This window comes from Panicum virgatum, chromosome 1N (assembly GCF_016808335.1).
Source record: "Panicum virgatum strain AP13 chromosome 1N, P.virgatum_v5, whole genome shotgun sequence".
In the NCBI taxonomy this organism is placed as follows: domain Eukaryota; kingdom Viridiplantae; phylum Streptophyta; class Magnoliopsida; order Poales; family Poaceae; genus Panicum; species Panicum virgatum.
In genome coordinates, this window is record NC_053145.1 from 26872744 (window position 1) to 26896258 (window position 23515).

The window sequence follows — 23515 nt, forward strand, 5'->3', positions numbered from 1 at the left end:
CTGCCACAGATGGTGCACCTGTGGTCAATGCCTCTGAGTACAGGAGTCTTGCTGGAGCTTTGCAGTACCTCACCTTGACCCGTCCTGATCTTGCATATGCTGTTCAGCAGGTCTGTTTGTTCATGCATGATCCTCGGGAGCCACATCTTGCGCTTGTCAAGCGCATCCTGCGCTATGTGAAGGGCACACTGTCTTTTGTCCTACACATTGGTACAGGTTCTGTTGATACCCTCACAGCCTATTCTGATGCCGACTGGGCTGGTTGTCCTGATTCGAGGCGTTCTACTTCGGGTTATTGTGTTTATCTTGGTGATACTCTGGTATCTTGGAAGTCCAAGCGGCAGCACACAGTTTCTCGTTCGAGTGCCGAGGCCGAGTACAGAGCAGTTGCTCACGTTGTGGCTGAGTGTTGTTGGCTGCGTCAGCTTCTTCAGGAACTTCATCTTCCTCTCAAGAAGGCTACGGTTGTCTTTTGTGACAATGTTAGTGTTGTCTATATGACAGCTAACCCAGTTCACCATCGACGAACGAAGCACATTGAGATTGACATCCACTTTGTCCGTGAGAAGGTCGCTTTGGGGGAAGTCCGGGTCCTCCATGTTCCTTCATCACATCAGTATGCTGATATCATGACTAAGGGTCTTCCTGTACAGTTGTTTACTGATTTTAGGTCCAGTCTTGGTGTTCGTGATGCTTCCCCTGCGACTGCGGGCGGGTGTTAGATATATAGAGTTGTATATGGTCTTGTATTGTATTTGTACCCTAACTTGTACTCCAAGCCTATACGGCCTATATAATGAAATGTCACCCCCCCTCATTAGGGTGTGTGGTGTTTGCCCAACTCTCTACAAATATCATGATAACCTAATTTGGTTACATGCAAAGTTGTGCGAAAGGTATATCGGATAATCCAAATCAGTTTCAAATAAATGTGTCCCATGATTACAGTACTAAAATTGAAAGCAAGATTGGAGAGGCAAAAGTGGATGATTGATAGAGAGTACAAGGGGTACAATATATAGGCAAGGAAACCCTAGGGATGGTTTATAGAATCAGCACCAATCAGGGATCTTTGCCTATCCTATCAATATCTCCACAAAACCTGGCCACGGCATCAGGCCGGGCGCACAGCCTACATGGGCCCCACATGGGCCGGCCCTACAAGGCTAATACTCCTGTCTAACACGCCCCCGCAGTCTGAGCGTCAGCCACTGCACACGTTCAGACTGGACCGAAACTCCGCAAAGACCGAAGAAGGAAGTCCCTTGGTGAAGACGTCGGCGTACTGAGAGGAAGTCGGCACGTGCAAAACACGAACATCTCCAACAGCAACTCGTTCCCTGACAAAGTGAAGGTCAATCTCAATGTGTTTGGTGCGCTGATGTTGTACTGGGTTTGACGACATGTAGACTGCGCTGATGTTGTCACAATAGACCAACGTTGCACGGCGCAGAGGAGCATGGAGCTCTTGTAGAAGCTGGCGCAACCATGACGCTTCGGCAACACCATTTGCCACAGCGCGATACTCGGCCTTAGCACTGGATCTGGACACAGTGGTCTGATGCTTGGAGGACCAGGAGATGAGACAGTCACCAAGAAACACAGCATAGCCCGAGGTGGACTTGCGCGTATCAGGACAGCCAGCCCAATCAGTATCAGTGTAGACCACAAGATCAGTAGCAGAAGACGGTCGCAGCAGAAGGCCCAAGTGAAGAGTGCCTTTGACGTAGCGGAGAATGCGCTTCAGAGCAGTCAGATGAGGTTCCCGAGAATCATGCATATGAAGGCAAACCTGCTGGACGGCGTAGGCGATGTCAGGCCGAGTGAAGGTCAAGTACTGGAGAGCACCAGCAAGACTCCGAAACTCAGAAGCATCAGCAACTGGGGCGCCATCTGTAGCAGAGACCTTGGGGTTCGTATCCACTGGAGTCAAACAAGGCTTGCAATCCGCCATATGAGCACGAGCTAGGATGTCAACCATGTACTGCTGCTGAGAAAGAAATAGGCCATCATCACGGCGCTGAACCTGCATACCGAGGAAGTAGTGCAGGTCACCAAGATCCTTCATGGAGAACTCGTGCTGGAGAGCAGAGATGATCCGACCAAGGAGCTCAGTGGAGGAGGCGGTGAGGATGATATCGTCGACATAGAGCAGCAAGTAGGCAACATCAGAACCACGCTTGTAGACGAACAGCGACGTGTCTGACTTGGCTTCAGTGAACCCCACAGACAAAAGATAAGTGGCAAACCGGCTGTACCAGGCACGGGGGGCTTGCTTCAATCCATAGAGGGACTTGTTGAGCTGACAAACAAAATCCGGATGAGCGGAGTCCTCGAAACCAGCAGACTGCATAGAGTAGACTGTCTCGGTCAAAGTGCCGTGCAGAAAAGCATTCTTCACATCGAGCTGGTGGATGGGCCAGCGATTGGAGAGAGCCAGGGAGAGCACAGTTCGAACAGTAGCAGGCTTCACGACCGGACTGAACGTTTCTGAATAATCCACGCCAGGCCGCTGAGTGAACCCACGAAGAACCCAGCGGGCCTTATACCGCTCAAGGGACCTGTCGGCGTTGAACTTGTGCTTGAAGACCCACTTGCCGGTGACCACATTAGCGCGCGGAGGGCGCGGCACAAGATCCCAAGTGTGGTTCTTCAAAAGGGCAGCATGTTCCTCTTCCATAGCAGCGCGCCAGTTAGGGTCGGCAAGCACGCTACGGAAGGTCTTGGGCACTGGAGACAGCTCTGCGGCGGTGAAGAGAGACGGTACTCTGAAGCCGCTCTTCGCGCGCGTGGTCATGGTGTGCTGGTTGCTCACTGGTGGCACAGCAACAGCACCCGCCGGCAGGGACGTAGTCGTACTGGAGGACGTCAGGGGAGACGTGCCAGGGGATGGCGCCGCGGTGGGTGCCGGGGCTGGGCGCTCCCGGCGGGTGTACACCTGCTGGAAGAGGTGATCAGGGCGCGCAGAGGGCGCCGCGACCGCCTGGTGCGGCGGTGTCGTCGAGGAGGGGGCCGGTGCTGCGCCGGGCGTCGGTGAGGCCTCCGGGGCCATTCCAGGCATGGCTGGAAAACCCGGAGGGGGTCCAGGAGCCGCGTGTGGCTGCGCGGAAGGAGCAGGAGCTGCACGTGGCTGTGCGGATGATGGTGCAGCCGCCGAACCGACCACGGGCGCGCCGGGCGAGGGAGGACCAGCTGGGAGCGCATCTAGCGCTGCTGAACCAGCCGGAGGAGCGCCGGACGCAGCCGTACGTGGCTGTGCGGGGTGAGCAACACCAAAACCTGCAGGGAGAAACTTATGCACAGGACCGATAGGTGCTGGCACACAGTCAGTAGTATCCAAAAAATCAAGGTCAGCCGGTGAGGGAGAGGGGCCCTGCTCGGCATAAGGGAACGAGGACTCATCGAAAACGACGTGTCGGGAGATGATGACTCGGTTGGTGGAAAGGTCAAGACAGCGGTATCCTTTATGATGAGCAGAGTAACCCAAGAAGACACAGAGGGCCGACCGGGGGGACAGCTTGTGGGGAGCAGTAGCAGACAAGTTGGGATAACACTTACACCCGAAAACGTGGAGATGGTCATAGGTAGGCGCAGTGCCAAGGAGGGCGGCATGCGGCGTGCCAGACGCGAGCGTTTTGGTGGGTAAGATGTTAAGAAGGTGGGTAGCTGTCTGAAGTGCTTCAACCCAGAAGCGAGGAGGTAGGGAGGCCTGGAACAGAAGGGAGCGCACAATGTTATTAGTGGAACGAATGATGCGCTCGGCCTTACCGTTCTGAGAGGAGGTGTAGGGGCATGACATGCGGAGGTGAACACCGTGAGTGAGGAAGAACGTGCGGGAGCTAGAGTTGTCAAACTCTTTTCCATTGTCGCACTGGACGGCCTTCACGGTGCGGCCAAACTGGGTAGACACGTAGGCAAAAAAGTGAGCAATCGTCGGGAAAGCGTCAGATTTAAGTTTCAGAGGAAACGTCCATAAGTAATGTGAACAATCATCAAGAATGACCAAATAATATTTAAAGCCCGAAACACTGAGAATAGGGGACGTCCACAAATCACAATGTATAAGATCAAAATTATGTGTAGCTCTTGATGTTGACACAGGAAAAGGAAGACGCAAATGACGTCCTAACTGACAAGCATGACATAGCGAAGAACTAGTGTCGTGACGGCAGGCAGGGAGACCCGACGAAGCAAGCTGGGAGAGCGCCTCTTGTCCAGGATGGCCAAGGCGGCGATGCCAAAGGGTAGACTCAGTGGCGGCGGCAAGGGAGTGGGCGACCGGCAGGCGGAGGGGGTACAGCGGCCCGGAGCTATTGCACCTGGCGATCAGTCTCCGGGACAGAAGATCCTTCACAGAACAACCAGACGGATCAAATTCCACTGAGCAATTGTTATCGATGGTAAACTGTCGAACAGAAATAAGGTTCTTAATAAGTTGAGGGGAAACCAAAACATTATTAAGGTGAAGCTGGGGAGTAAGATCAGTATTACCGGTGGATGTGACAGGAAGCAAGGAGCCGTTACCGACAACAATTGAACAAGGGGTAGGATACCGCATGGGAAAAACTTGTGAAAGAGAACGGGAAGAAGGAGACATGTGAGAGGTAGCACCTGAGTCGAAGTACCACTCGTTGGTCTGCTGGGGCTGATTTAGCGCCATGGTGCTGAATGTCAATGCCAGAGATTGCTGATCCCAGGACGAGGGACCAACCGACGAGGGGAAGAAGCCGGGGGGCAGTGGAGACCACTGGCCAGCATGCTCCAAGGGCGCGCGGGGCGTCGCCGGCTGCTGGGGGTGCTGCTGCGCCAGGAGAGCCTGCTGGGGAGGGCGCGCAGGCAGGGGCGCCAGTGGAGGCCGCGGACCGGGCCACATCTGGATGGTGCCAGTCCACGGGTTGTAGAAGGACGGCCAGGACGGCGTGGTGCGGTTCTGGGCGGAGCTGGAGGTGCCCGAATGGGAGCCCTGGCCCCCGGAAGCCTGCCCAGAGGATCCCTGGCCGCCAGAGCCCTTGCCGCCACGGCGGCTGCGGCGGCTCTTGACTGGCGGAGCAGAGTAGCCGCCCTGGGAGGTGGCGGCGCCCCCGGAGCCCGAGCCGCTGGTCACCGAGGTGGGGGCCCGAGGGGGGACGGTGGAGGCTGCCAGAGCCGTCGCCTGCGTCGAGTGGTGCTCCATCGTCATCTCCTCGAGGAGGAGATCAGCCTTCGCGTCGACGAAGGTGGGGAAGGGACGCCCCCGGCGAAGATGCATCCCGACGGTCTTGAATCGCTCGTTCAGACCGCGGATGACGTTGAGGACGAGGGTGCGGTCGGTGACGGTCTCGCAAGTCCTCAAGCATGTCCGCCATGCGCTTCATCTCCTTGCAGTACTCGGCGACCGACAGATCGCCCTGGACGAAGTTGCGGAACTTCGCCTCGAGAAGTAGGGCGCGCGTCTCTTTGTTGTTGAGGAACTGGGACTCAACAGCAAGCCAGGTGACGCAGGCGGTGGAGTTGCGCGCGGAGATGGAGGCAGCCAGGTCGTCGGTGATGGTGCCGAAGATCCATGACTTGACGACGCAGTCCATGCGCTGCCAGTCAGGGAAGGAGGGCGCCGGGTCGTACTGCAAGACATGATCCTGCAGAGAATACTTGCCGACGGTGAGGAGAAACTGGTCGCGCCACCGGTTGTAGTTGCCGGCGGTGAGGTCGAGAACAATCGGGATGAGGGTTCGGATGTTCTGAACCGCCACCGCCTGGGCATGAAGGTTGGCGAGCGCAGCAGCTTCATGGAGGAGCGCCTGACGAAGTTCGCGGCGGTTGGCAACCTCCGCGTCCTGATCAGAGGGGGGGCCATCCACTTCGGGGTCGTCATCGTCGGAGTCGGGGTCGCCAGCGGCCGCGCGCTCCTGCTCGGCGCGAGCGAGGGCATCGCGCTCGCGGATCGTGGCGGCTGCACGCTCCTGAGCGGCAGCCTGGGCCTCCGTGGCGGCGGCAGAGGCGCGCGCTAGGGCCGCGCGGCGCGTCTCCTTCCTGGCCGCGCGCAGACGCGCGGCGGCATCGGCGTCGGCTGCTGCAGCAGTCGGGTCGGGCGGCGGGAAGGCGGCGGCCGCGGTGGCAGCCTTGGCAGCGGCGACCGCAGAAGGGGAGGAAGGGGGGGAGCCGGTCATCGCGGCCTGGCGAGGGGCCGGCGCGAGATCGGCGGCGCTGCCAGGGAGGCGCGCCGGGGAGGAGGGGGATGCGCGGCCGGGAGGCGCGCAGGGCGCGGCCAGAGGCGCGCAGGAGGGCGGAAGCGGATTAGGTCACGGACCGAGATGGACTCGTGATACCATGAAAGCAAGATTGGAGAGGCAAAACTGGATGATTGATAGAGAGTACAAGGGGTACAATATATAAGCAAGGAAACCCTAGGGATGGTTTATAGAATCAGCACCAATCAGGGATCTTTGCCTATCCTATCAACATCTCCACAAAACCTGGCCACGGCATCAGGCCGGGCGCACAGCCTACATGGGCCCCACATGGGCCGGCCCTACAAGGCTAATACTCCTGTCTAACAAAAATACACAGAAAATGATAGGTGCTAAGATATTCACTACTGGCAGCTTGTGAAAAATTGTAAGATTTCGTTAGCATGAACCGTGAAAGGTAAGGAAATGCTTGGATGCTACAAGAGTAGATTAAAAGCAAGACCAGTAAAGGAAAAACATTAGTACGGATGCAAGGCAACAGAATGCTTTCCCCAAGAAGTGGACTTATTATTTATTTATGTTAAATCAGACAAATGTTTCACAAAGAACACATCATAATTGCGGACTAAATTAGGGTGTGCCTTTAATAGTGTTACCCATCTAGCATCGGGAAGTAAACGCCCAAGTCGACGAATTGATACACGAGAGAACTTGTCAAAGTTCTCTTTCATTTCATAGCCATCGATCCTTAACTTTTCCAAGATAGCGTCTATAGATTCTTTTCCCTAAAAAGAACACAAAGTTAGTATGGGCACACTTCAATGTATTCATAGCTCATTACAAATTCTTTAATACCTTTGTAATTGGAAAGTAGACACACTTCAACCGCGCATGGGCTTGACATGAAGCTAAGAATACAACATGGAAACAAACTAAGGCAAAGAAATAAAATCATCTTATCCTAATTTCAATGCAAGAGATATATTACCTGCTGTTATTTCTGTAAACTTTAGGTGCAAAATAAAATCAGGACCATTTGAAGAGTGCATATTAGTTACTGTGACTTCACCTTCTTGTACCTCTGCTAAATTTACACCATTCACCTGAAAGATATCATCAACAAGGCACTCAGAAAAACAAAGAATGATAGATAGAGGTGCAAAATTTCCATGGCATATTGAGCATTTGATTGCAGCCATGCAAACTTTCCATGTGGACTATTTAGTAAGGATTGGAAAGGCCAAACTCATAAAAGTAAAAGAAAATATTTACGAGGTGTTAAGAGTATATATGGTAGGTTAGGATATGTAATCCCGGACTGCCATATGTATCGGGGAGGTGCCATAACCCCCAAGTCTCTGTACTCTATATATACCGCCCAAGGGGATCAATACAATACATCGACCACATTATACGCATCCTACTTTCCTACATGGTATCACGAGTTAGGGTTTTAACCTAGGCTCCCACTTTCGCTGCCGTCGCGCCGCCTCCGGGGAGATTGATCTCCGCTGGGGGCAGCGCCCTCGTAGGATGCCCGGCAGATCCCTCTGATTTGCCGTGCCTGTCGTCGTCAAGCAGTAGAGGGACTCACCTCCCATGGTTGCCTGGATCTCGTCGGGCTGGCTCCACCGTCCCCGTCGACCCCTCCCGCGCATATGGCCCAGCGCTGCCCCTCTCCTCCTGCGCCACCACCACAGCTGCCTCGGGCGCGGTTGCTAGCAACGGAGGAAGCATGTGGCGGCGCTGTGCTACCACGCCACCGGGGGCCATGAGGTCGAGCCGTGTCGCCGCGTCGTCTTCATACGTCCGCCGAGATCTACCGCTGGACGGATCTCGGGGATTCCTCGCCACGCCCTTGCGCTGTCAACCGGCGGGTTGCAACGCCGTGGGGGCCTCCGCCCTCCCTCGGCGTCCCTGTGCTCGTCGGCTCGACGCCCCTTAGATTGCATCTACCTCCGTGCTGCATCGGATTGGGTCTCCTGCAGGCTCCTTCTACTCTCTTCGCCCTTTCCTTTTCTTTTTTCCGTGCACGTGGCTGACCAGGATCGGGAAGAGATAAGGGAGGGGAGGAAACTAGTATGTGCACCCGAGATTGTCCCCGCGGTCCTCTGCTGCTTTTTTTTCGATCAAAGATCGGTTTGCGTCGCCCTGCAGTTCGTCGCCGATCTTCGTCGACACCCTCGAAGGACGAGGTTGTTGCTGCGCCCTTCCAGGCTGCAGCGACGATGCACGTGATCAAGCCATTACCAGCGGCGGCAGCTCCAGCACCGACTCGCGGCCCCTCGGCGCCACCAGTCGACCACCCGACGCCCCCGACTGACCACTCGGAGCTTCCGTTCGGCCCCTCGGCGCCCCCTGGCACCGCCGCTCGGTGACTCAGCACCACCTGCAGTACTCGATGCCTCTCTTCGGCCACTCGGCACCCCCCGGCGCTGCTGCTCAGTGACTCAGCGCCACCTGCAGCTACCCGACGCCTCCGACTAGCCACTCGGCGACTCAGCACCACTCGCGGTCACTCGGCTCTCCGGTCAACCACTCGGCGTCTTCGTTCGACTACTCAGCACCACCCGGGCTGCCACACCCTCCTCCACTGCTTCAACCACGTCCGCCTCGACCTCGACTACTTCGGCATTAAAGGGCTATCATCTGCATGAGCTACTCCAGTCGAAGCACTCGCACCGGCGTTCCGAGTACGGGGGATATCATCATTGTTCTCCAGTCTGTCCGTTCGTGTTACTACCGCTACGACTGCGGGGGGATGTTAGAGTATATATGGTAGATTAGGATAAGTAATCCCGAACTGCCATATGTATCGGGGAGGTGCCATACCACCCAAGTCTCCGTACTCTATATGATGCCCAATGGGCTCAATGCAATAAATCGACCACATTATACGCATCCTACTTTCCTACACGAGGCACTCACAAATTTAACTAATGAATAGCAGTGTGATATTGAGGCCTGAAATACTGACAGGGAATAAAAGACAAACCTCGAATTCAACTGGGTTTCTTGTATTCGTTGATTCATTATCCTCATCATACTGAACAATTTGAATAAATTGCATTAGTATAATAGCACCAAGTAGGCCTACTTTGCAAATACATTCTCCACAAGAAAGTGTTTACAAATAAAACATGTAAAATGAACTGCATCAATACAGCAGTCAAAATAGCTTGACTCGGATGACTATTAACGATCCTCTTGAATTCAGAAATTCAACTTGCAGCCCAGCCACAGCTTGAGACCAGTGTTAATGTTATCATTTTGAAAAGTTTGTGCCTGCCAAGAAGACCGGTAAGGCCTGGCCAGTAGCAGGTGATTATCTGGATGCCTCATCTCAAGCTTAGTTTCAAGCTTGTACCTCTTTAATTAGATCTTGAGAAAGAAACTAGTTAATATTGGTTAAATAAAACAATTTACCAAATGGCCACACTGTATGGGTGCATTGCGCATTTCCAATTATGTGAGTACAGATACAAATGAGTATTATTATATCAATTCAATTATAATGTCTGCATTGCTCTCCTGCACGTTCGAGAAAAAAAATAATGTCTGCATTGCACAGATTGGTTTCCAGAACCTAGTCAAAAGGTTCAATGGCTTTGGGCTTCTGGCTATTGTCTTAATATTCTACAAACAACTAAACTGTTGAACAATGTCGCTCTTGCTGGTATCAGAAAAATTCAGCAGGAAAATCTTTCAGTTCATAATGGATTCATAGAACAAGCGCACCTATTCATGTTAACAGTAGACTTAACCAAATACAGTTCAAAAATGGAAACTACAAAATTAAGTACCTGAAGAAAAGAAACTTAATCCTGCTAAGGCAAAATGGAAATTTGTCTCACTAGTTTCTAGTATGGAATAAATTCACATAAGAACCTGGATATATGGGAAATAGATGTCCTTCAAAAAACCAAGAAGTCTGTCTACTTCTAGATGTTTTTTCAACCGACAGATCTCCACCTGTGAATGTGAATAAAAACACGCGCACAGCAAAAGGTGAACAACTTGACAAAACATTATCAAACCACACAAAGTTACAATTTGGATTCATTTGCTAAAACTGGTTGTAAAGAATACAAAGGTGAAAGTAGATTGCAAAATGGACACTGAAAGAAGTATATATGACTAACTAATAAGTAAAATATTCTTCCAACCAGTCACAGCAGTGTTCAATTCTTTTTTTAAATCAAGCTCTTATGGAATCTCAACTCCTCGTTTCTGCTGGGAAGGGGTGTGTGTGGAATGCGTGGGAACAGATACTACCTTTGACACACAGCACAGTGTTATTCACAATATATCGATTGGAGAGTTTTCACTAAAAGATGAGTGCGTATGTGGAAAGGACAATTTTCCCATGAAATATTAAGTGATCAAATATATCCTAGCAAACTGCTATAGGAAACTTATGTTACTTATAACATCAGTTTTTTTTATGGGAACTGTATTCAACACAGGACACACTTTCAGGAGACCAGAACATTCAGAAATTGATTAAAAAATGCAATGTAACCACCTGGGTAAAACTCTGGTGTGGTGACAACAGCATCTCCTCTTTAGATGGATCCCTAACTCCTCCAGCAGTCTGAAATCCAGAGGTACTGATCTGATTTACTTTGGAAAGTACAGCAAATAAAGTAGCAAGCAAGCAAAAATTGGAGAGAGAGAGAGAGAGAGAGAGAAGGAGAGAGAGAGAGAGAACCTTCCAAGTGTGTTTGGAATTCTTAGATACTGGTTTTTCCAGCAAGGCCTCCCTTGATAGGTGTAAGATAAACACTTTTCTAGATTCCTTAGTTTTAGAGGAAACAATAGCAATTCTGTTGCACAGAAGAAACAGAACAAGTGCATCAAGCACAACAACCACAACTTTCTACCTAAATTATGTGATAAAGGCATACCTTCCAAGATGCATTGAAGCAATAGTTCCACCATAACCAAACATCCCAAAGAAGGGCTGCAATATTTAACAAAAACATACATAAGTACAACAATAAAGAAGCATTTTAGTCCCAAGCAAGTTGGGTACACTAGAGATGAAACCCAACATGATCAACCAACAAGAAGGAAAAAATAAAAAAAATTATGAAAATTTAAAAGGCGTCAACAAAGTATTATTATTATTAGGGAATATAAGTCTTGTTGGTTCAGGCATGTGGATGGCTGATTGGGTCGTTGGGCAGGTGGCCCACATGGGCCTGCACCACCAAATCGACTCCCACAGCCAAGTAAGGACGCTCCACGAGTTCTTGGCTGCAAGGCCAATGAAGGCTTTTCAATTGAGTTCACACGCTAGCAGAGTAACAGGCAAATACGGTCGGTGCGACCAGTCTCTTCAAAAAGTAAGAAAGAAAAAGTGCTCAATTTGGGGGTGCAGATGCCAGGTTCTGGTTTTTATATCTATCTCATTTCCTGAACCATAATCCAAACAACCCAAATGTGGATGTAAATTTACTCTGCCCAATTTGGTCAACTTCAAATATCTGCACATTTTCTCAAATAAATATCTGCTAAACAATAATAGCCTTTTTCAAATACAATGCAATTCAACTGAAATAAATTGAAGTCTCGAGTCAGTCAAGTATTCTCACCAATAGATATGGTGCTTTCCCACCAATACCTTTCTGCCGAAATGCTCTATGGTTAGAAGAACCCATTGTACCCCTGTACAGTATGTCAGATTAATTATTAACATATTATATGGAGAAAATGGTATGAAAAAACATTAATAAACAAGTAGTAGTGTGGTCTATATACTTCGTAAATTGAAACTTGAAAGAATTTTACAAGATTATTCATAAATTAATAAAAACCACTTTTTTCTCACGTACACTTCCAAAAATATAGATGCAAGTATCAATTGTCGAGAGAATCAAATAAAAAAAAGAGTGTGCAGAACAATTTATAGAATTGTGTGATCTAGATATCTTAGTTTTAGATTCAACAATTGTGCAGAAGCAGAACTACACAGCCACTCCAACATTGGAGCCTTTGCTGTCACTTTGGTCATCAAGTATTTAAGGTTGAAGAAGCCTGAATACTACAAGGCATGGATCCCAATATTATTAAACAAAGCACTCACTACACCATCCCCAGTACTCCCAGTCTCCCAGCATGGTTCACAGCATGAAAAATGACCCATAAAAATATATCATGTTTGAGCTTCCCACATTACCATTTAGAGATAGAATTCGCATCGGAACCGTCCATTCCCCTACCAGTATCAAAAATCACAATCTTATCTTTGTTAGCTGTTATCCTGTAAGAAGATTCAAGTTTCAGTAACCATACCAAGTTTGTGCAGTCTGGAAGACATGTATGACCCAAAAATTAAATACTGTAACGCTATGGAAGCATACTTGAAGACAAAACTCTAAATAATGTAAGATCATAAATATAGTCTGATAACACCAACAGCAGAAAGCATCATTATGTATGAATATCATGGAAATATAGCAACTCAATGTAGCTAACTGCTTATTGTCATACTAATACTAATGAATAATGACACCTCTTCAGATCAAAAAAAAAATCAAGCCCCATACATCTACATTATTATTTTTTATACCTTTTTGTTCATTCACTTTAGTACCCTCACATTTTTTTCATTTAAAGCCTTTTCTTTGGAATGCACAACTAACAGTATCTCTCCTCATAGATTTCATCCGAGTTTTAGCTTTTAGCTCAGCTGTTGTTAATTCTTTTCTTCCATTGCCTTTCCTCAATGAAATATTACTTGTCTGGTAACTTTAAACCCAACACCCTACTCTCTGGCTTCATACGAATAGTCATTGAAAAAAATCAAGCTAATAAAGTGCAGCATTGCAATATTTCTTAACCTGTTGACCTAGCAAATGAGGAAAACGACTTCGCACACTTCATCTGCTAACAGTAGTAGCTTCTTTTGCTAACAGCTATTAATTTTCTTTTTTTTAGCATTACATGCCAAACATAGATTACTAGCTAACAAATATATAGATACAGGTTAAAGTAGAACAGATAAAGAAAATTGACTAAAAAACAGATGAAGAAAACAATATTAAAGACTGATGATACAGGTTGTAGTTGAATGGATAAAGGAAACAATATCAAAAGACTGATTCTTTTAATTCGGAAAAAAACTGGTTCTTTTAGACCCTAGGACTTTGATGGGAATAATATAAATGCATGGGGTACTAACCTGATCAACTTCCTTTCTCCATTACCATTGGACCACACAGCTTGCAGTGCATTATCCTGAGAAAAGGAAAATAGAACAAAAAAAGGCCAAGGGAGGGGCCATCAGAAAATGCCAACCAGATATTAAAATATATGATTCTAACAAGAAAACTAACAATAAGGTCAACAAGAGCACTCTCAATGCTATATTCTGCCGGAAGCTCTTGAACCAGATCAGTCTGAGGGGTAAGGTCCCACATATTCTGCAGATAACAATTGTTCGAGTAAGAACTAAGATAGGGATTAGTCCAACAGGTTGATATCGGCAGAACTCAATTGATTTCTGAAAGTTATGAATTCAAAACACAAGCACAAGGATCTTAGGCTTGCAACAAGATACTAACGCATAAATTGTATCTTAGCAAGATAGGATGCGAGCCTTAGCTCTTAAAGAATTCTATAGTTCTCAGCACTTTGTATCAAGAATAGGCAATGAAGTGCTAAATTGTCAGAGTAGAGAATCTGAATAGCATTACATCACACACTCACCTCAAATGTACTGACAAATCCTCCTTTTTCATCCTGACAAAATAAACAGATATCAGATACAGCATCTAATAGTATACATAGCCATCTCATGAATGAAAACTTAACCCGCTGTTATGATAGAAAATAGAAATGGTTAGGGACTCACGTGGAGTCTTAATATGTTTGTACTCTTGGTATCAAAGTTGCTAAACTTAATTTTGTCTGTAATCTTCTTGTCAAGGAGGTCCGTTAGAAAAATATTGCCATCCCAGTGTATCTCCCGCACCTTTCCACCTCCCACAGGGGCACTGTTCAACTCCCTCTTGACACTATGCAAGAGATCACGAACCAACATCTCTTCGCCAGGGTTGTTCAGCGTGAGGCTGATGCTCACACCACTTGGCAACAGTACCTGAAACTGGTACATTCTTGAAGCATTTTCTTCCTCGAACCCATTTGAATATTGTACTAAAGCCTTTCCCTTAGCTCCTCTGCTTGCCTCTGCCATCCTAGGCCAAGACCTGCTCACCATGCAGAACAAATTGCAGAAACTATTTTCAGATGAGATTTGCACAATTCGATACTGAAGAAATAACAGCACAAAGGAAATGAAACAGGTAAAAGAAAACGATACAAATTCGAGCGTGCAAACATGAAGCATGATAAATGCTTTAAGAAAGAAAAAATACAGGTTTAATTATTCGAATATATATGAGCTCAACGATGCAGTTTTCCCGATCTGAAGGAAATGTAAGCACCGCTGCACAAATTACAATCGATTATGAACTGAGGTAAAAACTCCAGTACCAGAGCATGAAGCGCGATCGCATCCCATGCGAGGGCTAAAGATCGATTTCTGTTACCCGAAAATTTGCTCGGTGCCTTGCAGCAATTTTACACATCGATTTCTGTTACCCGAAAATTGGCTAAAGATCGTACATTTTTTCCATCAAAGAAAAGAATAGGCATGGCAAAGTAGCAGGCTAGTTCCACATGAGAGATATCCATTGTACGATCAATTGGCGAGGGGCGAAAAAAACCCCAACAAAAACCCCAAGAAGCGCAGCAAGAAAAAGAATTCCACAAGCACCGGATCAAAAAGAATCGAAGGTGAGAAACCCCACCGCGCAGGACCAGAAGAGTAAATCATTTCCGCTTCAATCAACCCAAAATCGCCCGGCACAAGAAAAAGAAAACGAAAAAACACAGGCTGGGAGAAGTTAATAACCGGCGGGCGACGAGAGGCCCCTTCCGCCGCCGGCGCCGCTATGCCCCTGCGAGCCCTCCGCGCTCAGGAAGAACAAAAGGGCCACTTTGATTCTGCAATATGGAGAAGGAAAGCGGGGGTGGAGTTGATGTGAGGAGGAAACGCAAGAGTGAGAGCGCTGAGAAGGGGAGAAAGCGCAGAAGACCAAGGGTCGGAGCATCCCAGCACGAAGCTTGCCCTTTTATGTGCAAGCGCGTCTCCACTCCACCGTGCCGCTGTGGCCAATTGTTCACACTCTGCCAGCGGCATTGCCCTGCCCCCTCACTAGGGTGCGGCCATTGAGCTGCCTGCGTTGCCCCACTTATCAGTGAGTAGGCTGGCGTGTTTGCTCGGCAGAATCATCTTAGGCTTAATTATTTGCAAAACAGAAACTCAGACCCTCACCTACACGGATGCTATCGCTACGAGCAGCTCTAAGCCATCTCCAAAACATTAGCTAAAAATTCTAACTAAATGACTATGTAAAAAACTAGATAGAAAATAAAAAAACTAGTTAAATGATTGAGTAAACCAACAGACTAGTCAAGTTCTTGCATATCTATTGTTTAAATCACCTTCTTCCTCAACCCTATGCTTCGTCAGTCTCCCAGATCCGCCCCGCCCGACATTGGCCCCGCTCGGATTTGCCCCAAACCGAGTCATCGGCGCCACACGCTCGGCCCTATGCGGCGCCAGTCTCCCGACCGCGCCTAGAGAGGGTGACAGAGGGAGGGAGGAGGTGGAAGAGGAGGCGCCATGGAGGGAGAGACCATAGGAGGGGGAGGCCACGGGAGGTCGTGAGGAGGAGAGGGATGGCGAGCGGCGTCCGCTAGGCAAAACTGCGGAGCGAGGGGCGCGTTATCACGACAGGATGGCGAGGGGCGCTGAGCGAGTTTGTTGGAGGGTGTTTTCAGTTTTTTTATTTGTTTACCTAATCAAGTGCATTTAGCTAATCTGTTGGAGATGTTCTAAGTTCTAATGCTAAGTTTTTAGAAAACTAGGTTCCTGTATGTTGGTAGGTGAAAAGAAATACAACCAGTGCAATGCATAAATACAGTATGTACAGTGATGGTTGGTCCTCTTCAAATATATTTAAGTTGTGGAACAGTGCTCCAAATACCCGATGCTGAATATGCGGTTGACCGTGAGTTTGGAAACTAACGGTCGACGCGCGCGGCGCGCTGTTTCGCATTTCTCTTTCCCGGCCCGTCGCGCACCTGGCTCAGCGGCCCATACTATTTTTCTTCTGGGTCCCACTTTTATTGCCATTGCTATCTTTTTTCTTTGCATCGCGCCCTTTTTTTCACTAGCCGGCGCTCATTCCATTCCCCCCTTTTCCGCCCGTTCGTATTCCATTGCGCCTGTTCTTCAGGTCTTTCTCCTTCCCCGCGCAGTTTTTTCCCCACCGCTTGCTCGCTCTCTCTCTCATTCTTCCTTGCTCCCCAGCGCGAGCCCTCATCCTCTCTCGTGTTTGTATTTGAAGCATATAACAGGGTTGGAGCAGTCTTCGATTTGGAATCAACATTAGTAAGAGGTTCGTGCCGATTCTCGTTTCCTTTTTATTTGATTTCGAATTTGTGCAACTAATAACAAAGGGAGTAGTTGATTTGCGCAATTAGTAAGATGTTCGTGTCGCACCCGTCATCTGCTTTGTTTGGTCCTAGTTATCGTCCTAGTGCTCCCGGTTTGACCCCTATTTTTTCCGAATATGAGCCTCAATCTGAGACCTAGTCGATTTAGGGAGTTGGTCGTATTCAGGTTTTGTGGAACTCGCAGCCCTAGTATTTCCGCGCGATCTCGTTTAGTTTTTTGTTCGCTAGGCGCTCGATTTAGGGTTTGTACAGTTCCGCTTCGTTTGTTCGGTTTCGATTCGATTTTTTTGGTGCCTCTTTTCGATTACATACAGGTTTTGTTCGCCCCGCTGTCTTCTGCTTCAACCCCATTACACCTGTTTCCAATCCTAGTGTATTTTTTTTTCAGTTGTATTTTTTTGTTGAATCCTTTTATTTTTCTAATCAAATTTATTGCACTTTTTTAACAGGAAAAAGCAGACGGCATGGATGTTATCAGCGAAAGCGATCCTAACGGATCAAGCAGTGAAGACAAAGCTTCTAATACTAACTCTAAGGTTGTTGATTATTTCTCCTTTTCATACTATTTTTTTGTGTCACTTTTTTTCACTACATATTTTGTTCGTGCTCAATTTTTGATATATTAATTTGCACCACATTTTTTTTGCTGATATACTGTTATTTTGTTCTTGTTAGGTTTAGATTCTAAGTATCTTATAATGAGTATTTTTTAAAGCGCTTGCTTCTGTTTTAAATTGTTCCTCATGTAGGATAATTAGTACTTACACAGAACTTTTTCTTACGTTTTATTTATCTTCTAAATGCTTATGCCAGTAATGATATGCCAGTAGCAGAATCTTCGTACTGAATATGGAAATTTAGAATTCAGTGCAATTGCAATTGCAATTGCCTAGTCCTGGTCTGTTATTATTGTCTTTGATATTTTGCCATAATTAGCAGCCAAGAATGTGTCAAACAACCACTCAAAACTCTTAGCTGTCTGATCTTTCAGAAGACCACATCCAAATAGAATTGTCTTGTCATGGTTGTCCACTCCCACTATTGGTGCAAATGGCATGTCATAGACGTTAGTGCTGAACGTGGTGTCAAATGACATGTACTCTCCATAAACCTTGTAGTTTGACCTGCCAACTGCATCTGTCCAAAACACACTACGTACTGTTCCATCTTCATCTGTCTGCAAGCTGTAGTAAAATCCTGGTATTCTCTTCTGCCTATCTTTGAACAATGTCAGCAACTCATCAACATCCTTGTTCCTATGCTTCTTATTTTCTTGGCTTTTCAAATTTGTGACATCTCTTGCATCGAAACCCACAGCTCGAACATGGGTCCTCAGCATTCTGAATATGGACATTACTTTTCTTAGAGGCACCCTGCTGTTCTGCAATATTTCGATAAACTTCTTCTCAGCTGGTGTCATGCTTTTGTGGCATTTCATGAAACGAACAAGCCATTTTGATGGGGCTAGTTCATGGTTTGCTCCAAGTTGACACCAATAATCTTCCACTGGTTTGAATCTAGTTTCACACGCATTGAGACTTTGCATTCTGTGCGCATGACAACGTTGCTCCTTCGCTTTCTTCCTGGGTCATCATTCAGCACACCTCAGCCCTGTCTGTTGCACACAAACACCTATCTCTGTAACAATCCAGTCACTCTTGACTTGTATGTGCTATCTTTCCTGATTGCAAAACCAATCTTCCTAGCATACACTTTGAAGAAATGATATGCCTCATCTTTACTAGCAAAACACATGCCAATTTCTGGTTCTTTTGCGTTTTCTATTTCAGTCAGTGTTGGGTAGTTGGTTTCATCAAACATATTGTCCATATCTGTTTCTTCTGCTACATCATCTTCTTCTTCTATAAGTACATCTTCAGCAATGTCATTGCACCACGATTCTGTGCTGACCGCATGTATTCCACCATCATCTGGCAAATCATCAACTACTTGCACATTCATCACGTGGCCTTGTCGTTCACCTTCTCCTTGCTCAAAGCCCTCAGCCTCCACTGCTTGTATTACCTGCAGGAAAAAATGCACTGAAACACTTTTTTTATTTGATAGTGATTTAATTTGCACATAACTTCATTTCCAAACCTCATTCAAATCAAAATGTTTTGAGTTCAGATCAAATCCACGGTCAACTGCACGTTGCACTTCTTGAACAACTAACATCTCTTCTGTGCCCAACCAGTAGTGATTGTGCAAGCCCTTAGTTTTATGAAGCTATATATGAGCCAGAAAAGATCATTTCATATGATTGGTCAACTATCATCACAGACAAGCTTGTGTCATCTATTTCCAAATTCCAGCAAGCTCGCAAACAGTGCACTACTGCTTCATTAGGGGGCTGCACAATCACAATACTGGTATGTTGCAAAAACTTATATATGCGTTTCCATTTCTTTTGTTTTTCATTGTTTCCTTCACAATCCCCCTGATTTTTTTGTCGCCTTCCACAGATAATATATCTTGAGCTTCTTGATACCTCAGAGATAAGCCTTCCAAATTATATGCCTCGTCTAAGTATTTGGTCAACATAAATCATTATGGCATATGTTGAGCTTGACAAAATGAATGATGATGGCACAAATTTTGGAAGAATCCCTATATGATTTTCTTACACAGATGTCTTCAGCGCATGTTTCATCTTTGTATCAACTATTTTTCAAAGAAATTTCAGCATGTGTTTTCCTCAATTTTTTTTGGCAGCTGAGAGATATCAGGAGGTCATGTTTTTGCACTCACTATCCCATCTCAGATGGCATTTTCATTGATACAAACAGTGACATGGAACATAAGTTGTCAACAATTCTTCCAGAGGACTATTACACTAAGGTCAGTACTTCACAACCCCCCTCCCCGGTTCCTTACACACCACCTTCTTTAATGTTCATTGTGCTCTAATGTACAATAATGCTATTCTTTTTTTTAGCTGTTTATTTATGCTTTTGTTATTTTTCACAGGCAAGGAAACAGTTACACCTAATGTACAATGAATCATGGAAACATTACATCAACTCAATGAAACCATTGTTGCTCTCACAGATAAGCCAAGCTGCAAGAATTATCCACGACACAAACAACAGCTCCATGTACAAATTGACAAACATTTCAAATGACAAGTGTTCCACCCAGGTTCCTGTTTCTTTATCAGCAATTGAAACTAGAGCAATTAGTGCACTTGCAGTGGCATTTGATCAGTCAAATTCAACATCTGCAACAGCTTTGCAGAGTAATGATCCACATGACAATGGAAAAACCAAGTTAGTTACACCCGCTGAACCTCTTGATGCTGCAGTCAATTATGAAATGGCATGTCACAATGAGCATTTGCCTTCAAAATACATGCTCCCCCCCACTAGAGTTTCAAGTCCCTGAAATCATTGATGCTCAAACTGAAGCTGCAGAAATTTTTGACAATTTCATTGATGAATTGGAGCCAATACATTCAGAGGATGCTGTTGATATTTGCTCTAGTCAGACCTCTTTTATGGCAGATCTGCATAAACTAATTTTTGGCACTCAGCAGTTGGATCTTGCACCACAACAGGAGTCAGCCAACCTCAGCAATTTTACCTTTTCATTAGTAAAATTAGGCATGGAGTATGGTTCAGTTGATGGACATTTACCTCCTGCAGAATAGAAAGTGCAGCTTCAAGGTGACAATGTTTCATGTCGGTCATCTTCAATAAACAACGCACCATTGAAGAAAAGACCATTACCAGCATCATACTATTTCTCATTTTCATACTATTTTTTTGTGTCACTTTTTTTCACTACATATTTTGTTCGTGCTCAATTTTTGATATATTAATTTGCACCACATTTTTTTTCTGCTGATATACTGTTATTTTGTTCTTGTTAGGTTTAGATTCTAAGTATCTTATAATGAGTATTTTTTAAAGCGCTTGCTTCTGTTTTAAATTGTTCCTCATGTAGGATAATTAGTACTTACACAGAACTTTTTCTTACGTTTTATTTATCTTCTAAATGCCTATAACATTACAAATATTTCAGTATTCTCATAGTGGTGGCATTTCTAAGTCCTATATGCCTATACTCATGGTTCTTTGCCTCGGAAAGCACAAGATTGACAGATTATCAGATTATCAGCTAGATTATCATGTGTGGAATTTTTGTTTTTGTGCTTATACCTTTTGCCCAGCTTATGAACCATCTGATCTCTATTTCACCAACTGGTCACACTTAATTTATTAATTAATTGGATTGCAGAAGAAAGCTTCTACAGTTTAATTCTTGCGATGCCAGCTTCTGAATGTGTCAACTCTGTTTTTTTAATCAACCATTTAATTACGCTGCTACTACCTATGTGTTCTTTTACCATAGATGTAGTTGTGGTGTGGTGACATTCTACTAGGTGGCATGTGCCAAGCAATTACACAGAATTTTTCTTTTTTTCAGAGAACTGCAGTAACAGCAGCTGCTACTGCTTTTTTTACTGTCTCAGTTATGATTAGGCTAATTTTTTAACAAGGTCAACTTGGGGCAGTTTTTTAACACATGCAAAACCATGATATGGCTGGGCTTATATTTTTGTCTGGTACATCACATGCAGTAGCTTTTTTTGTGTTATATGCATGTTCTTTATTTTTCTTTTTTTTCAAGGGGGCACCTCAAATGGAAACACTGATGCAAGCCACAGTGATAGCGGTGACAGTCATCTGTCTCCGCCAAGCAAGCTAAAGAAATGCTCCGTATGTATTTCACCTGTGGTATTCTACTCCCCTCATACACACCTCTCTGTGTGTCGTTTTTTTTATATTCTGTGTTGATTTGTTTTTTCTGCTTCCACAGAAATTTAGTTCTCAATTCAATATTGCAAAGATGGTCAAATTGATCGGAAGATTGACAGGTCCTCAAAAAGATACAATTACAAGCTGTGGGTTTGGTTCAATCCTCTCCCTCAAATGTACATCAATCCCAAATGCACTGGTCTTATGGATTGCCAAGCATTATGATCCAAAGAGTAGACAGTTCAAGAGTTTTGGCAGCTCATCTTTTAAGATTGATGCAGTTACTGTCCATCAGATCCTTGGTATTCCATTTGGAGGAAAGAAAGTCCCAAACAAATCATCTAGTTGTGCAAAGTCTGCCATTCTGAAAGATACAAATTAGCAAAACCAAGCTGCCAAAATTGATGACCTGATAGCTATGATCACCCCTCAGTTGAATGGTGACAAGTTTGTTAGGATTTTCTTGCTCGTAACTATTGGCATCTTTTTGTGTCCAAAAAGTAGCGTCACAGTTAGTCATTAGTTCTATGAGAGCATATATTTTGTTAAAGGAATCAAAGATTATGATTGGTGTAGTTCTGTAGCAGATTGCTTGCACCTTGGTGTAATGAATTTCTAGAATAATGCAAGGAAAGGAAACAGTACTGGGAAGGCAACACTCGGCGGGTGTCTTTTCGTTCTTGTGGTAAGTACGAACCTTTTTCTATTTAACAACTACCAGACACTCCAGCTCAATTTTTGACTGAACTTTTTTTCTCCTTTCTATTTTTTCCCATGCAGGCTGCATATTTTGATTACTTGGTTGTGGATCGTACCATTATTCAGCCAACTCTGCCCAGGATTCTTGTGTGGGATGACAATGCTATACTTAATTATAGTGGTGCTCAGCCAGCAACCAAAGACATTCCGGTAACCCCTGTGTATTTTTTTCATCATGTCAAAATTTATCTTCTATTTGTTTTTCATTTGTTGTTTTTCTAAAAAAAAATTATGAATTAATGTTTTCTATAATAGTTCAAGAGAGTTGAGGACACGCTGTTCAATGAACACCAAATGGACCCTTCTACACTGCGTGGATTTAATGGGCCAGATGTCACCAACGCTCCTCATGAACCTGGAACGCACGGTGGTAATTTTGCTACAAATGTCCAATATGGTACACACAATACCAATGAGCAACACGAGGTATATAAAAACACTAGTGACTTGTATTTCATTCAGCTATCCTTTTTTTCATATACATCATTTTTCATTCTGATATAATAACTAATCTATATACAAACCAAAAAATAGGCAAATTCCCCAATGTCACCACTTTTAAGGCCAACCAGCTCAGTTCGTGGCCAGAGTTACACTATTGATCTTGAGTCTGCACATAAAGTGTTGCCTGGTGCAAGTCAGTTGTCACTGCAAGTTTTATGCAGGGAATCCATGCACCTAGATGTTGATGCATTTATAAAATCCACATTAGGCTCTGAAGCTCCTGCAGAGGTGCACATCCTTTTCTCTCCCCACCTTTCCACTTCATTCAATTCTGCCTAAAATTGTGGCTCTAGTTTTTTATTTATACATTTTTTTCTCACAGGTGCACCAGCATTTGAGGATCTTGTGCTTGAGTTTTTTAAAGGATTCTGTTCAGCAATATGTCAAATCTATCGAACCTTTGCTTGTGAGCCAGTGTTGTGATATGGTGAAATCTTTTTGTACTGGCTTGGAGCAATCAAAAACTGCTACTCAGAATGTTTCTAAGGAAGCCTCCAGAGCAGCTTTATTTCACACACCAACAGCTGATCCAAATAGTGCAAATGAAGTCCCAGCTCAGACTGACACGCATCCGTGCAGTAATTCTCCCGCCCCCAAAGATTCAGCTACTGTAAATGAAGCAGCCATTAACACCACAAACAACTTGCAGCAAGCCAAGTCCTTTGCTTCCAAAACCGAAAATGGCCACAGTGATGAGCAGCAGGCACCCAGTCCTATTGTCATCAGTAAGGAAATGTCACCAGTTATCTCACCAACCTCCCAGATCATCAAAGATGTTGTTGGTGATTTATCATG

At 45.6% G+C, this 23515-nt stretch overlaps 3 protein-coding genes across 3 annotated transcripts in view; 2 read left to right on the forward strand and 1 right to left on the reverse strand.

Annotated features, from left to right (window-relative positions):
* The window catches only part of LOC120655552 (structural maintenance of chromosomes flexible hinge domain-containing protein GMI1-like), a 36032-nt gene extending 20748 nt beyond the window's left edge, over positions 1-15284 (reverse strand). Inside the window, exons 1-15 of the mRNA XM_039933418.1 lie at positions 15088-15284; positions 14026-14380; positions 13881-13913; positions 13508-13594; positions 13354-13409; positions 12349-12432; positions 11765-11837; positions 11075-11130; positions 10879-10993; positions 10693-10761; positions 10056-10139; positions 9163-9213; positions 7156-7270; positions 7023-7075; positions 6824-6952 (exon numbers count right to left, since the gene is read on the reverse strand). Coding sequence (XP_039789352.1) covers positions 6824-6952; positions 7023-7075; positions 7156-7270; positions 9163-9213; positions 10056-10139; positions 10693-10761; positions 10879-10993; positions 11075-11130; positions 11765-11837; positions 12349-12432; positions 13354-13409; positions 13508-13594; positions 13881-13913; positions 14026-14367 — 1347 coding nt within the window. The 5' untranslated portion in view covers positions 14368-14380; positions 15088-15284. The remainder of the gene's footprint in view (positions 1-6823; positions 6953-7022; positions 7076-7155; positions 7271-9162; positions 9214-10055; positions 10140-10692; positions 10762-10878; positions 10994-11074; positions 11131-11764; positions 11838-12348; positions 12433-13353; positions 13410-13507; positions 13595-13880; positions 13914-14025; positions 14381-15087) is intronic.
* A 1813-nt stretch (positions 15285-17097) lies between these two features.
* Positions 17098-21857, forward strand: LOC120654027. The gene is made up of 3 exons (XM_039931640.1): positions 17098-17234; positions 21330-21418; positions 21519-21857. Exons 1-3 carry the CDS (start codon positions 17162-17164, stop codon positions 21837-21839), a joined length of 483 nt encoding a protein of 160 aa, XP_039787574.1. The 5' UTR covers positions 17098-17161; the 3' UTR covers positions 21840-21857.
* On the forward strand, positions 19346-20346 carry LOC120654026. The gene is made up of 2 exons (XM_039931639.1): positions 19346-19538; positions 19668-20346. Exons 1-2 carry the CDS (start codon positions 19491-19493, stop codon positions 20079-20081), a joined length of 462 nt encoding a protein of 153 aa, XP_039787573.1. The 5' UTR covers positions 19346-19490; the 3' UTR covers positions 20082-20346.
* Positions 21858-23515: the final 1658 nt, after the last annotated feature.